Source organism: Staurois parvus, unplaced genomic scaffold (assembly GCF_062004578.1).
Source record: "Staurois parvus isolate SC_StPar_1 unplaced genomic scaffold, SC_StPar_1.0 ptg000525l, whole genome shotgun sequence".
NCBI lineage: Eukaryota > Metazoa > Chordata > Amphibia > Anura > Ranidae > Staurois > Staurois parvus.
Genome location: NW_028318321.1, coordinates 10,006,215 through 10,024,017, shown reverse-complemented (window position 1 = coordinate 10,024,017; position 17,803 = coordinate 10,006,215). Strand labels below are relative to the sequence as shown.

Genomic DNA, 17,803 nt, shown 5'->3' with positions numbered 1-17,803 from the left:
AAACACAGCAACAACTACTTATTATAGTAAACCTCTATTCATATATATTTTACATAATTACACTATATAATGTATGATCCTAATATGTATCATAATATTCAACCCCGTGCTCCCCCTAGTGGTCGTATAATAATACTGCTACTAAACCCATTAATTATAAAATCAGTACACCAATCTCTACATTAATTATTTTAAATAATCACATAATTCCACTATATAATGAATGACCCTAATATGTATCATAATATTATGCCCAGTGCTCCCTCTAGTGGTCGTAAGATAGTACTGCTACTAAACATATTATTTATAAAACCAATACCCCAATCTCTAAAATAATTCACTATCAATATATTACCAATAGTAAACCCTAATGACATAAATAATCACCGCTCTACTTATTTCAATAGAATATATAAAAAAGTTACATTTAAAATAAAGTATTAATTAAAATATATAAGAATGTGTATCCATAGATAAACATACATCTATGGATATAAACCACTGTTATTTCAAATACATTATTATAAAATTAATATACCCGAATTATCCAAACTATCATTAAATTACTGCTCCTTATTTATCTATCTGAAATAAAACAATTCAAATCTAGCTCTATATTTAGTCCCTTTGGTTTCAATGTATTCATCCTAAAGATCCAAAAGGTTTCATTTTGTGACAATTTCTTAATTCTATTACCCCCTCTCCAATGTCCTTCCACAGTGTCAATTCCACAAAATTTTAACTGACTAGGATCTGAATTATGGAATTCCTTAAAATGTCTCGATACACTATGATCCTTCTTCCCTTTAATAATATTCCTCACATGTTCTTCCAACCTTTTTCGTAAGTTCCTTTTTGTTCTCCCTATATACTTTTATATATATTTTAATTTATTATATTTTATTTTATTTATGTTATTTTATTATTTATATTTGATGATTTTGGAATATATATTAGAGGGGTGGTTTATTATTATTTTAGTTTAGATTTGATCATCACCTTTTGGAATATGTTGGTTTATTGAATTTTTGAGATAGATTGGGCTGATTGGGAAGTTTATCACAAAAAGTACATTCAATAGTTTATTCACTTCCTAGGGAGGAAGTAGTGTTTTGTGGCTGTATAGGAGCTTTTTGATTGATTGTCTTACACCAGGGGGTGTTTTGTTCTCCTTGAATTTTAATTTAGGTGTGTATAGGATATTTGATTTATTGTTTAATATTTAGGATCACTGAGAATTTTAATATGGACGTATTTAACTTTATGGATACTAGGAAAATCAATTTAGAGGAAGTATTTTCAACTACTCAAACAGCCTGTGACGCAAATGTGGAGGTACTAATGAAAAAAGTGGGCTATACTATGGAAAGGAAATTACAATTATGGTGGGACATTGTCTCATTTGAGAAATATATTAAGGAAGGTATAGTCCCAAGGAGATTAAGATGGGATCTGGTCCCTAATGATGGCCTTAATGATGAAGATTCCTTAACTGAGTGGAAGAAATTCTTTCACACATGTGAGGAACAACTATTGATTATGTTGATAGAGAGGAAGAAAAGGAAACTTAGGTCAGTAGAAATTAAACTAGAGGAGATGAAAAAGAAGGTGGAAGAATTTAAAGAGAAAAGGGATCTTAATGGTGTATATCAGACCCTACAGGAACAGCTAAATAAAAAAGATGGAGAAATTAAGAGGAAAAAACATAAGAAATTCATCAGGGACATGGGGGACTATCAGGCGAATAAAATTTATAAATGGCAGGAATCGGCGAATTTTATAAATTGCCAATCTACAGAATCATCACCGGCGAAATCGCTACTAGATGATGATGGAAGGAATAGACTTGTACAGGAACAGAATTTCCAGAGTCAAAATAGGAATAAGGAGAATTTACCTATTCCAGGGAAGAAAACAGAACCAAAAGCAGTTTCAGGGAAAGATAATGCTAAAATAAAAAATACAGCTAATCAAGTATACAATGTCCCGATACAGAATAGATTTCAGCCCTTAGAAGGCTGGAATGACTATTATAGTCCAAGAGGGAACTACTATAGTCCCAATAGGAATAGAGGAAGGGGAAATTTTTTTCAGAGGAACTACAGAGGTCGTCCTCCGGGCCCACCACCGTTCATGAGACCATATTACCAACCCCAATGGGGAGGGGGAGGACCGAGAAATCCCCCTTACTACCAAAGAAGGGAATGGGGGGGAAATCATGCCCCGAGAGAGGAAGAAGTAAGTGGCCCTCAAAATTACTGTGTAGGGGAGCAAACACAGGACAAAGGGAATATAAACAAAAGGAAGAGGAACGAAGGATAGGTGAAGGAATTTACAACTTAAGTTCAGTCCCTTTGACAGAGAATGAAATATTGGTATTAGATAAAGGTCTAAAATTTGCCCCGAAATCAAACTTGAATAAATTTGAGACTTACATAGATGTTAATAAATACATTAGAAGATTAAATATTAAAAAATACTTTGCTTCGTTACCCGGCCAAACTAATACATTGAACCCTATGCCGAGGTCAAAATATGTATGTAGTAATTTAAAAAACAAGTCTACGTTCAATCCGGTGAATTCAAGGAATATGAACATAGAAGTATTCAAGCAAATGGTAGTAGACGATTTATATGAAGTGAATTTAAGAAAATTTAGGGAGGAAGAATCTATTCATCAGGGTTTAGAGGCTCTTAAGAAAAAGAAAAATATTATTATAAGACCGGCAGACAAGGGTGGAGGGGTGGTAATAATGGATAGGATGGAATATGAAAAAGAAATGGATCGTATTTTAAGTGATAGTGAAACTTATGAAAAAATTTTAAAAAATCCAACTATTTTATATAAAAAACAGCTCCAGAAGTTAGTCAAAAAGGCTGAAGAAGATAAAATTATTAATGAGAAAGAGGCTCTATATTTGGTTCCTTTGTCATGTAAGATTCCATACATGTATATATTGCCAAAAATTCATAAAAGTCTTAGTAGACCCCCAGGGAGACCCATTATTAATGGGATTGATTCTATACATTCAAGGGTGGGAGAATACATAGATTTTTATTTGCAACCAGTGGTTAAAAACATGCAATCATATATAAAGGATAGTCAAGATGTGATTAGTTTATTAGAGGGAATGGAGAGTACTCACGGAATGTTTCTAGTTACTATAGATGTAAACTCCCTTTATACTAACATTATACATAAAGATGGAGTAGAAGCCATTAAATGGGCTCTGTTAAATTATACTGACTTGCACCTTAAACAGAGAAAATTTATCATTCAATTATTAGAATTCACAATGAGAAAGAACTATTTCTGGTATAATGGTGAATATTATGAGCAAAGGAAGGGTGTCGCAATGGGCGCCAAATTCGCTCCGAGTTTGGCGAATATTTTCCTAGCAAAATGGGAAGAGAAAGAGATTTATGGTAAAAGGTGGGAGGGGCTAACAATATGGAAGAGATACATTGACGATATTTTGGTAATTTGGGAGGGCACGGAGAAGAATCTATTAAAGTTTTTGAGATTTATTGAAACCAATAATTACGAATTGGAATTTACATATAATATAAGTAATCAATCGGCCAATTTTTTAGATCTTACTATTTTTAAATATAATAACAGATTATGTTTTAAAACTTATTTTAAAGATACGGATAGAAACGGATATATTCCTGTGACTAGTTGTCATCATCCGCAATGGATACAAGGCATACCAAAAGGACAGTTTACTAGAATTATGAGGAACTGTTCAAGATTGGAGGACTTTATAGCACAATCTAAGGTTATTAAAGAGAGGTTTGTTTCCAAAGGTTATGATCCAGAAAAATTAGAGAGCATACGATTTAAAATTAGTCAGAATTATTTAGGTGACGGGAAAATTAAAGAAAAATTTAAAATGAAAGAGGAGAATAATAATAAAAGGGAATATGCGTTTTATTCACGTTTTAATTGTCAGTTTAAAGAAATTGAGAAGGTTTTAATTAAACATTGGCCAATATTACAGAAGGATAATGTGCTAGGCCCGGTGTTACCAAATAAACCAAGTTTTATTTATAGAAAAACGAATAATTTGAGGAGCACCTTGGTGAAAGGAATAATATCCCCTCCAAAGAAAATGGGCAATATGTTTAATCTAAAAGGATTCTATCCGTGCAGAAAATGTAGAATGTGTAAAATTACTAAAATTAAGAATAAGAAGACTCCTTCCTTCGCTTCTTGTTCTACTGGTGAAGAATTTCTAATTAAACAATTTATTACATGTGACACAAAATACGTTACATATATGCTGGAATGTCCTTGTCATTTCCAGTATATAGGGAGAACAAAAAGGAACTTACGAAAAAGGTTGGAAGAACATGTGAGGAATATTATTAAAGGGAAGAAGGATCATAGTGTATCGAGACATTTTAAGGAATTCCATAATTCAGATCCTAGTCAGTTAAAATTTTGTGGAATTGACACTGTGGAAGGACATTGGAGAGGGGGTAATAGAATTAAGAAATTGTCACAAAATGAAACCTTTTGGATCTTTAGGATGAATACATTGAAACCAAAGGGACTAAATATAGAGCTAGATTTGAATTGTTTTATTTCAGATAGATAAATAAGGAGCAGTAATTTAATGATAGTTTGGATAATTCGGGTATATTAATTTTATAATAATGTATTTGAAATAACAGTGGTTTATATCCATAGATGTATGTTTATCTATGGATACACATTCTTATATATTTTAATTAATACTTTATTTTAAATGTAACTTTTTTATATATTCTATTGAAATAAGTAGAGCGGTGATTATTTATGTCATTAGGGTTTACTATTGGTAATATATTGATAGTGAATTATTTTAGAGATTGGGGTATTGGTTTTATAAATAATATGTTTAGTAGCAGTACTATCTTACGACCACTAGAGGGAGCACTGGGCATAATATTATGATACATATTAGGGTCATTCATTATATAGTGGAATTATGTGATTATTTAAAATAATTAATGTAGAGATTGGTGTACTGATTTTATAATTAATGGGTTTAGTAGCAGTATTATTATACGACCACTAGGGGGAGCACGGGGTTGAATATTATGATACATATTAGGATCATACATTATATAGTGTAATTATGTAAAATATATATGAATAGAGGTTTACTATAATAAGTAGTTGTTGCTGTGTTTCACCTGGTAGATTATATTGGGAGTGGTATATGGTGGTACTGGGTAATCGATGGAATATGCTTATTTCCCTGAATATATACTATCTGCATGTGAGCTTGTTATTTGTTGATCTCATATGTAGAAAGGTTGTATATAGATATGTAGTATCGTTGGTGATATTAGTGTATAACTGCGAGTAGTATTTCCGGTATTGGGGGTTTGCGGGAGGCTACATGGGGTTCTATTGCGATGTTTCCCTCATGCAATATGGCGGATCCGGCCTCACCCCATTAAAAGACAGTGGATTATAAGGAGAGACCAATTAGACGTCTGTATCCCTTCAGATGAAGTCCGGAAGTGACGAAACGCGTGACGTCATTACGCACGCACGCTAACCGGAAGTGTCGCCGCGGCCATTTTGTCGGTTGGAAACGATCGTTTTTTTCAACCAGAGACTGAAATGTGCAGTACAGAAAGCTGGATAAAGTGTTTTTACATGTAAGTGTGGAATAAATTTATATCTTTTTATGAAATCTGCCTGATTGAGCCTTCTCTTTGTCCATATGAGGAATACCCCGGGATAAGAGTGATGGAGGAATGCCTTTCCTATCTAACAGTATATGCCTGAATATACCATAAGAGGGTAATGGTATTTAGCATCTACTTTGGCTGGAGTATATAGGATATTGGTACCTAGTATCATTTTTCACTTGAGATTGGAGTGATCACGAGTTCTCACGTTTATTTTTATTTATTGATTTTTCACTATTTTTGGTGTGATTTGAGTTTTGCACAGTGTGAAGCATATATATATGTTTGAGGATATTACACTATGATATATTTTTCTTTTTACTTTTGAGGATAACAAGGCATTTTTGGAGAATGGTTTTGCTTCACTGAACACATAAAGAACGTTTTTGTTTTTCTTGGGACTTTTTGGACATTTATTTGTTTATATTACATACTTTTTTGGAGATTTGGACACTTATTATTATTATTATTATTTTTTGGAGATTTGGACACTTTTATATATATTTTAATTTATTATATTTTATTTTATTTATGTTATTTTATTATTTATATTTGATGATTTTGGAATATATATTAGAGGGGTGGTTTATTATTATTTTAGTTTAGATTTGATCATCACCTTTTGGAATATGTTGGTTTATTGAATTTTTGAGATAGATTGGGCTGATTGGGAAGTTTATCACAAAAAGTACATTCAATACATAGTATAGCTGTTAGCAAGGGGTAGAGAGATTTTTTAAGGCAGTGTAGGCTCTAGCTGAAATTCTGCTTTAACCCTTTTGCTGCCAAAGCCATATTTGCTTTTTTTGCACATATGTTTAAAAAAACATTTTAGGGCTGAAGATTATGCAAAACCCCTAAACATTATATATTTTCTGATAGCAGACACCCTAGATAAATAAATAGTTGTAGGTTCAGTTTTTCAAGTCACACAATAGTAGCACAACAGTTTATGAAACGAAACATTTCCGTTAAAAATACACTACCCTATATTTTCCATAGGCAATGATTGAAAATCCTATACAGGTCATTAGATTGGCGTTAACTATGAATAATGGGCTTCTAATTGAGTTCACTCTGGGGTGCACAGCAATATGTAACGTGGAGCGCAATCAATGTTTTCATACATAGGCACCCTCAGCTCATTTATTTATGTTGCATACATGCATATATGTGGGTCTCTCAAAAACCTTGAGGGGGGGATTTAAGTGCTTTGGTGTAAATTTCTTTTTATTACAAAACATTACAAAAAGTCCCTTATGCAATGCATTCTTTGGAGACAGGTTCTCATTAATGATACATTAGGCGTTTAGAAGACCCCTGGGGGTTTATTTACTAAAGCTGGAGAGTCCAAAATCAGACTCCCTTCTGCATAGAAACCAATCAGCTTCTAACCTCAGCTTGTTCAATGAAGCTTTGGCAATGAAACTGGAAGCTGATTGGTTTCTATGCAGAAGGGAGTCTGATTTTGGACTCTCCAGCTTTAGTAAATAAACCCCCTGATGTCTCATCTGTCATTCTATGATCGCGCTGCATTCATTTCTTCCCAAGCCATACAGTGACCCCAGAACCCGGAAGTGATGTTTTACACGTCACGTCTGGGTCAATAACAGGAAGGGGAAATCGGTGAATGGATGTTCACTGATCCCGCTCCTCTCTAACCAGTGACACTCACTATGCTTGTCCTGGGTCTACTGATGAGCAGATGAAGCCTGTGAGTCAGCTTGTCCGATTTGGGCCAACTCCCCCCTAAACCACAAACATATGACATACGTCAGTGGCTTTAAAAGGGTTCATGTAAAACTGTATTTGAGCTGTTTTTTAACAAATCATTAAATCATCCTGGTAGAGGGTTTTATTGTACTGTATGCCTGATGATTTTAAAACTGAGCCAATTTTAATATAAAATACTGTAGGTGGTCTATAAGCGTATTATCTTTTTAATATGGTTTAGCATGTGTTTATTGTAACATATTTATTATATACTGTATAGGGATATGTTTGGAGGTTTTTTTTTTATATTTATATTAAAGTATAATAAATATGTAATTGAAATAGTATTGAATTGAAATGTGGAGTGAGTATCATTGAGGACTTTGTTAAACAGTGGGGTTGAGGGTGGAAGTAATATAACTGGTAGCTTGACGAGTCTGACACACCCTACTCCTGAGGAAGTCCATTGGACGAAACGTGTTGAGGGACAGAAACATGTAACAATAGACACTACCAGTGAATATGGGCGTGGCCAAAGTTAGGGTTCCCCTAGCTACTGGCACTCCCCTCAGTAAGTGAGGATTGGCCCTTCCCCTGCCTTTATCTGTGGAAGGAGGTGTCTGGATTCCTCTCCTGGGACACCAGCAACAGTGAAGGAAGGATGTTCTTGTGAACAGAGGAGAACTGCCCCTGGAGCTATGGGATAAGGCTCAGGACTGGATAAGGCTTAAGGCGTGAATTGAGTAGCACAATGTGTGGATGAGTAGCACTACAGCACCAGTTCTGAGTATTGGTAGGATAATTATAAGGACAGCTTCAAATATAGATTCCAGGACTTTAGGAAAATGAAATATTTAGCAATTATAGCCAGTATGCTGGACCGTTGAAAAGGTGTTCATACCAAAGAAATACCAATGTGTGGACTATACATGTATCTTAATTTTTAGGTACAGTTAAAAGAAAAGAAGTACAGTACCTTGGCTCTCTTCTCAGCTGGAAAAAGTATCTTGGGAAGTGAATTAACTGCTCTGAGATGTGGAGTGGAATAGAGTAATTGTGAAGTGTCTGTGCAAAACTGGTTGGCTCAGGAGCTGGTGGTGGTTAAGAGACTAGAATCACTCTAGACTCCCCTATGTATCATGTGTCAAGTGACCCAGGCTCCCATGTAATATGTAAAAAGACAAAAACCACTGTGAACAAAGTAAAATCAGCGCAAAAAGCAGGTACCCAACTCCTATATATAAAGGACACACACTAAAGTCCAGTTAGGATAAAGTCCATATCAGGGGCGGACAGACAACTCACGGGGCCCTCGGGCAATAGGGGCTCATGGGGCCCCTGTGTCTTTGCCCAAACTTAAAAAAGCCTATAAAAATGGTACCAGGGGCATCTCATGGGGCCCCCTACTGACCCCGGGCCCTCGGGCAGTGCCCGAGTTTCCAAATGGTCAGTCTGCCCCTGGTCCATATAGCACTATGGCTAGCTTCATGTAGCTGTAGCAAACTCTGTATAGAAGTAAGAAGGAGAGAAGCACCTCTAAGTACTGTGGACAAAAACCACTCCATAGTCTTCACATCCACAGTCTCCTCAGTGCGGACGCAGCCAGTACAGCAAGGACACAGCGATTCACTTTACCCATTTGAGCCTTTCTTTATCTTACACAATGTGAGTGGTTTTACATTGTTTGCTAAATAAATAATGTCAATACTGCACTTAGAGGCGCTTCTCTCCTTCTTACTCCCATGTAATATGTGCCCTGGGTGTTTGGTCAGATTCCCAGAGCCTTAAAGAATATGTAAATCCAGCATTTCATATTACTAATTTGTGCCTACTGTACCATGTATTGCTGTTTCCCCTCCTACAGCTCTCTGAGCTCCTTATGCAATTGAGAACGTGATTAGTTATAAAAAAGAGGGGGAAAAGGTCAACTGAATTGGTTGTTTTACAAGGTGAGAGTTTATATATACTTTAAACTGAACCACGATTAGGACATAGGTCTATACAGTTCAGAGATTTATTTTGACTGTGAATTTTAATTCCTTTTAATTAGCGGTAACAAACATCCCAGGAGCTTTTATCATCTAGTTTATTTTGGTTGGCCAGGATAGTATAAAGTTACTTATGTGTCTTCACTTTTTATCATAGATAAAGCTCTTAGACAGAACAGAATCCCCCAAAGTGAATGAAACAGTATACTTAGTGGTGGGCTTTGAAGAAGAAGACCTGAACTTGACCGCAGTGACAGATGAATTGGGTATAGCAACCTTCAACCCGGACACCTCTTCATGGGAGGATATGGTGTCTATTATGGTAAGATGAACAGACATTTCATTACCAACACAGTCAGTCAAATGTATTAAACAGGTAGATTGTTAAACTGGAACTACATTGCATCTGAGCACCACAAACCAAAAACGCTATTTAATTAAATTTTAATATTCAAATAAACTGTCCCATCATCCATGTATCCATGTTTTTTTTTTTTGCTGAGAAATCACTTTGACCCCCCCCCCCCTAGCATTTTTGGCTGTGGCCAACTCGAGTAAGGGCAGATGATTCATGTAGCATTTGCTTCCTGGAATCTACCTGTCCTTAGCTCAGGCATGTAGGAGGGAAGTGTGTGCTTAGTTGAGAAAACCTCTCATCCCCTCTTGAAGTTTCCTGAGATGTATGACATCATTTGCTTATTTCCTGAAACCAGGCGGTAACTGAAGAAATGTAAAAGAAAAAAGTTTAAAACCAGTAAATATAATATACTTTCCTATCTATTTACTAGGCCTTGCAGAATAAGAATTAAAAATAGTCAATGTTGATTGAGAGATAGAAGTTCCACTTTAACCATCCAGTGTTCACTTTAATTGTCTAGTCATGTTCAAAGGGAAAGTCCTATTTTTTCCTCTGCTTATGATCGGGCATTTAAAATGAACAAAGATTCACTGGTCAAACTAGAAATTCTATTCCTTTAGTTTATATAAGTATTGTTTCAGCACCACACAATTACTTTCCTTGATAAATAAATGAAATAAAAAATATATATATGTGAAAATATATAAAAATATCACGTGTTCAAATCCCAAATCTGATACCAAAGAAAATATTAAAAAAAGGTGATCAATTACAAATTCATAAAATAGTTCATAAATGCTAAAATATCAAATGTAATCTTAATCAAATATAATGCTTTATATCTAATAATGAACACAGAAAATGTGTTGTCTGTTACAAAAAAAACCCAATAATCAATGAAACATGATATGAAATATATTATGAATGTCCACCTTTGTGTATAAACTTCTTGTGTATATACTTCCTGTATACTGCCTGTACATGACTCACCCCAACATTATTTCCACTTGCCAAATGCGAGCAGGCGAGTGGAAATTTTGAGGCCTGATATACAGTGGGGATCGAAAGTTTGGCACCCCAGCTAAAAATTTGTATTAATGTGCATAAAGAAGCCAAGGAAAGATGGAAAAATCTCCAAAAGGCATCAAATTGCAGATTAGACATTCTTATAATATGTCAACAAAAGTTAGATTTTATTTCCATCATTTACACTTTCAAAATAACAGAAAACAAAAAAATGGCATCTGCAAAAGTTTGGGCACCCTGCAGAATTTATAGCATGCACTACCCCCTTTGCAAAGCTGATACCTGCCAGTGTCATGGATTGTTCTCAATCATCGTCTGGGAAGACCAGGTTATGTCAATCTCAACGGTTTTAAATGCCCAGATTCATCTGACCTTGCCCCAACAATCAGCACCATGGGCTCTTCTAAGCAGTTGTCTAGAAAACTGAAACTGAAAATAGTTGACGCTCACAAAGCTGGAGAATGCTATAAGAAGATAGCAAAGCGTTTTCAGATGTCAATATCCTCTGTTCGGAATGTAGTTAAGAAATGGCAGTCATCAGGAACAGTGGAAGTTAAAGCAAGATCTGAAAGACCAAGAAAAATATCAGACAGAACAGCTCGTAGGATTGTGAGAAAAACAATTCAAAACCCACGTTTGACTGCACGATCCCTCCAGAAAGATCTGGCAGACACTGGAGTTGTGGTACACTATTCCACTATAAAGAGATACTTGTACAAATATGGTCTTCATGGAAGAGTCATCAGAAGAAAACCTCTTCTACGTCCTCACCACAAAAATCATCGTTTGAACTTTGCAAATGAACATATAGACAAGCCTGATGCAGTTTGGAAACAAGTTCTGTGGACCGATGAGGTTAAAATTGAACTCTTTGGCTGGAATGAGCAAAGGTACGTTTGGAGAAGAAGGGGCACAGAATTTAATGAAAAGAACCTCTGTCCAACTGTTAAGCATGGGGTTGGATCAATCATGCTTTGGGGTTGTGTTTCAGCCAGTGGCACAGGGAACATCTCACGAGTAGAAGGAAAAATGAATTCAATAAAATTTCAGCAAATTTTGGATGGTAACTTGATGCCATCTGTGAAAAAGCTGAAGTTAAAGAGAGGATGGCTTCTACAAATGGATAATGATCCTAAACACACCTCGAAATCCACGGGGGATTACATCAAGAGGCGTAAACTGAAGGTTTTGCCATGGCCTTCACAATCTCCTGACCTCAACATAATTGAAAATCTATGGATAGACCTTAAAAGAGCAGTGTGTGACAGACAGCCCAGAAATCTCAAAGAACTGGAAGACTTTTGTAAGGAAGAATGGGCAAAGATACCTCAAACAAGAATTGAAAGACTCTTGGCTGGCTACAAAAAGCGTTTACAAGCTGTGATACTTGCCAAAGGGGGCAGTACAAGATATTAACTCTGCAGGGTGCCCAAACTTTTGCAGACGCCATTTTTTTGTTTTCTGTTATTTTGAAAGTGTAAATGATGGAAATAAAATCTAACTTTTGTTGACATATTATAAGAATGTCTAATCTATAATTTGATGCCTTTTGGAGATTTTTCATACTAAATTACCCTTAAGAAGGGTCTCAAATAAACCAATATCCAATAAAAGAAACTATTTGTAGATGACATAGTATAAAAACTTCCACCAAAGTGAAAAAAATGTGTGAAGAAGTTCAGTTAATTTCAGTGATGTGATATCTCTTTAAGGTAACTTGATCCACCTTCAATGTGATCCTGCAGTGATTATTACCCCATGGAATTCAACACTCACCAGAAGCTGGTGAATAACCAGCAGTGGAAACACAGTAGAAAATCAACCTCCTTAATACTGAATAGTTGTGAAAGTGACAATAGGATAATCAGCCAGCAACCCAAAACAATCTCCAAACAGTGAATTATTGATAGCTCTCACTCTGATCTCCTCATCATCCAGATTAAATTATATCAGTTCCAATCCATATATGGGCAAAATAAAACAGCCACATAGTGTGATACCATAAACACATTTATTGCCTCAAAAATCCCCCCTTAAAATAACACTCACATTGAGTTAAAAAGTAATGCACATTGCAAGCATAGCACTTCCAATATAATGGCCGCCGCTTCTGTAGCTGGTGACAGTCTCACCACACACTGGTTCCTATGGATTTCTGCAGCAGTGGTCACGTCATCACACCACGTGGTCCCGGCCTGCGTGCTGACATCACAGATGGTCACACACTGATGCGTTTCGTCATTCCAACTTCCTCGGTTTCATAACATACACTCTGAATATGGGTGTAACATTACAAAAGGAGAACTTATCCTTTAAATAGACTCTGCCTGACCCAAGATGGCCACCAGAGTCACATGGGATGGCAGCATCCAACCAGATCACTTCTCCAGTGACCCAAGAATTTATAGAGGAGCATGGAACATGGAACCCCTGACTTCCTCTCCCTCTGCAATAGCAATGGGTTGAACGCCACCTGCAGTGGAGAGAATTGATTGCACCTGCCTAAAGTCTGACCTAGGGGGACTGTAGGACAAATTGACCTGGGGTTAAGAGTTGTACTGTGATACAGACTGGCCTGTGGGGATTATACTGGGGGACATATTGAACTGAGGTGAAGGGTTGTACTGGGGGAAAGACTGACACGGAGGATTATACTGGGGGACAAATCAACCTGGGGAAAGGATTGTACTCGAAGACAGACTGACCTGGGGGGGAATTGTACTGGGGGACAGACTGACCTTATTTTATTTATCCATGCCCCTTAAGCTCCTCCCACTGTTACCACAATTTCACCACACCAACTGTACGCTCACTGCATTTCTTTACTACTTGACTTCCCCAAAGGTGCCCCAGACCTTTTACAATCCTAGTAACACCCCTAGCACCATGACAACAGTGGCCATTCTACATTGTGGTACACTAAGCCCACTGCATTTTTTTCAAGCAATGGAGCCCAATTTATAAGCTATGAACTTTGTCTGCTGCAGTTAATTAATACCTGCAGGTCTTGTCCCTCCCACAAGCTTGTGACTGGACAGTTAATGGAAAAGCAAGAAACTGATAAGATTATCTGTCATTTTTATCTTGCCTCCCTCCTGTCTGAGTTCTTCTATACCATGATAGCAAAAGGTAAAACCAAGTCAAATTTTAGTACCGGTACTTATACTGCTTGCATTTAAAACTCCAATTATACTGTAGATGTTTTAATGACTACAGTTGCATTCATTTTGTCTTTTAGATCTTTTTGGAGTTCAGGTTTAACTGCTTCCCACTCAGCAACTGCAAAAAAACAGCCAGGTGGGAGCTTTCCCATTCTGAGAGAACATTCCTAAACGTCCTCTCAGAACATGTACCTGGTTACATAGTTAATCTGGCTGAAAAAAGACAAAAGTCCATCTAGTTAAATCCATTAAAAATAGTTATAATCCTATACCCACAGTTGATCCAGAGGAAGGCAAAAAACCCCAGCAAAGCATAATTGAATTTGCTCCTGCATTGGAAAACATTCCTTCCTGATCCCCCGAGAAGCAATCGGATTTCCCCTGGATCAACTTTACCTATAAATGCTAGTATCCAGTTATATTCTGTGTATCTAGGAAATAATCCAGGCCTTTTTTAAAGCAATCCACTGAGCTGGCCAGAACCAACTCTTGAGGGAGTTTATGCCACATTTTCACAGCTCTTACTGTGAAGAAACCTTTCCATATATGGAGATTAAATCTAATTTCCTCCAACTGAGCTCCTTCATGCCTCTTATCATTTTGGTTGCCCTTCTATGCACTTTCTCCAGCTCCCAAATGTTATTTTTGTGAATTGGTGCCCAAAATTGAACTGCATATTCCACATGAGGTCTTACTAATGATTTGTACAGGGGTAATATGATATATCTCTCACTGGAGTCTATATCTCTTTTAATACAAGAGAGGATTTTGCTCGCTTTAGAAACCACAGCTTGGCATTGCATGCCATTATTAAGCTTGTGATCTACCAGAATTCCCAGATCCTTCTCCACCATTGATTCCCCCATTTGTACCCCCCCCCCAGTATGTATGATGCATGCAAATTCATAGCCCCCATGTGCATAACCTTATATTTATCAATATTAAACCTCATCTTCCACATAGTTGTCCAATTAAACAGTGCATTGAGGTTGGCTTGTAAATTAGAGACATCCTGTAAGGACATTATTCCACTGCAAAGCTTGGTGTCATCTGCAAAGACTGAAATGGTATTTTTAATCCCAGACCCTATATCGTTTATAAATATATTGAAAAGTAAGGGTCCCAACACTGAACCTTGGAGTACACCACTGACAACCCTAGACCATTCAGAGTATGAATCATTAACCATTACTCTCTGAATACGATCTTTTAGCCAGTTTTCTATCCATTTACATACAGATTTTTCCAAGCCCATAGACTTTACCTTACACATTACCTGTGTGTGGAAAACTGCGTCAAACTCTTTTGCAAAATCCAAGTATACCACATCCACCGCCACCTCTCTGTCCAAGGCTTTGCTCACCTCCTCATAAAAAGAAATCAGATTTGTTTGACAACTTCTGCCTTTCATGAATCCATGCTGTCTGTTGCTTAAAATATTTTTTTCCAGCAAGAACTTATCTATGTGGTCTTTTATTAAACTCTCCAGTATCTTCCCAACTATAGAAGTTAAACTAACAGGCCTATAATTACTTGGAAAAGATTTTAATCCCTTTTTTAATATTGGCACCACATTGGCCTTACACCAATCCAGTGGTACTATGCCAGTCATTAAAGAGTGCCTAAAAATTTTAAATAATGGCTTTGAAATGATAGAGCTTAATTCTTTAAGGACCCGTGGGTGTATGCCATCCGGTCCAATACTTTATTCACCTTTATTCTGTCTAAATATCTCTGGATCATATCAGTTGTGAGCTAGGCACCCCTTTAGCACCTGATGGATAAATGCATGTACTAGCTATTCTGATTTGAGCACAGGTATATCTTGTTTGTTGCATGGTGGGTCAGTAGCCAGACCTAGACCTGGTAGCTCTCCCCTACTTTGTCTTTTCAACTATGTTAGCATTGTGTCCACAGCAGCATTTGCGTAGGCAGAGCAGAGTAGGATTGGCCATAGAAGTATTACTTTGACACAGTTGGCACATATGTGTGAACCAAATATCCCAAATATCCCTACTTATTGCAAAGTTTGCTTGAAAGGGTATATACCAGTGTGCAGAGGGTCTTTCAGAATTTCTAGTGTTAATATGTGGTTACACCCCTTTAGCACCTGATGGATAAATGCATGTACTAGTTATTGGGATTTGAGCAGAGGTATATCTTGTTTTTAGGCTGTGAAAAAGTCTCACACGTAGGGTATCGCCATACTCAGGTGGATTATAACAAAATTTGTTTTGGGGTGTAGTTGCAAGTATGCCTATGCCGTGTGTAAGAAATAGCATTATTATGACATTTATGTGGAAAAAAACTAATTTTATTTAATTTCTTCATTTTCCAAAGAATTGTGGAAAAAAATTACAACTTCAAAAAACTTTCCATGCTTCTTACTAAATACCTTGTACTGTCTACTTTCCAAAAAGGGGTCATTTGGGAGGCATTTGCACTGTCCTGGCATGTTAGGGCCTCAAGATATGAGGCTGTCAGTACATCATCAGGTGTGATCAATTTTCAATGATTGGTACCATAGCTTGTAGACTCTATAACTTTCAAAAGACTAAATAATATGCCCTGATTTGGGTTATTTTTACCAAAGAAATGTAGCAGTATAAATTTTTATTAAAATGTACGAGGAAAATTTTTATAACAGAAACTATGAGAAGCACACTTTTTTTTTTCAAAATTTGCGGTCTCTTTCTGTTTATAGCACAAAAAGTAAAAAACCCAGTGGTGATTAAATACCACCAAAAGAAAGCTCTGTCTCCAAAAAAAAAAAAACAATTTCATATGGGTACAGTGTTGCATGACGGTGTAATTATCATTCAAAGTGCAACAGTCCCGAAAAATGAAAATTGGCCTGGGCAGGAAGGGGGTGAAAGTGTCCAGTATTGAGGTGGAAGACCTACAGCTGTCCTTACTGTATTTTGTACCTTCTTGCCTGGGACTGCAGCGCTGCAAAGAGGCATGTAGTTCAGTTCTGCAGGAGACTACATCTTATCAGCTCCAGGGTGTTTGGCACCCATGCCCCGAAGTGTGGCTCCTCCCACACTTTCATTTATATTGGCACTAACTACACCCATGGCATCATTAAGCAGGGACTTTTCTAAAAGATAACTAACATTTATTTACAACTTTCCCCATACCACACTATAATGGGAACATAACCATCTAGTGGCATGCAAACTAACTGTACCTGCCAACAGCGTGGATAGGGGAAGCATGTTTGGTATTTATTTATTTCAGGTACTTATATAGCGCTGTCAATTTACGCAGCGCTTTACATATATATTGTACATTCAAATCAGTCCCTAACCCTCAAGGGGTGTACAATCTAAGGTCCCTAACTCACATTCATACATACACATACTAGGGACAATTTAGACAGGATCCAATTCACCTACAGCATGGAATGTGGGAGGAAACCAGAGTACCCGGAGGAAACCCACACAGGCACAGGGAGAACATGCCAACTCCAGGCAGGTGGTGCCGTGGTTGGGATTCAAACCAATTACCCCTAGTACTGCCAGGCAGAAGTGCTAACCATTTAGCCACTGTGCAGCCCCTGTTATATTGACATATATATATTCAAACCCCCAAAAAATTTAATAGATATCAGTTTATACTTAAATGTGACTGCTGTTTTACTTTTCTTTTAAGGCATGCTACCCTTTTTTTCCATCTAGTTATCCATCTAGTAAGTCTATTATTTTTTAACTCTCTTTAACAGAACAAGCTGTTCAGACAAATAGTAGTTAAAGTATTGGCACAAGCCATCACCACTAAGGGAGGGGGGGGTTAACAATGGTCAGCTTTTATTGATTTATGTAGAACCATTAAAACATATGGTTTTCTGTGATGTTAAGTTGGAG

At 36.8% G+C, this 17,803-nt stretch overlaps 1 protein-coding gene across 1 annotated transcript in view; it reads left to right on the top strand.

The window, feature by feature from the left end:
• Positions 1-17,803, top strand: part of LOC149451735 (alpha-2-macroglobulin-like protein 1) — a 222,347-nt gene that overhangs the window by 88,443 nt on the left and 116,101 nt on the right. The window contains exon 11 of the mRNA XM_089690237.1: positions 9,550-9,714. Within this exon, the coding sequence (XP_089546363.1) occupies positions 9,550-9,714 (165 nt within the window). The remainder of the gene's footprint in view (positions 1-9,549; positions 9,715-17,803) is intronic.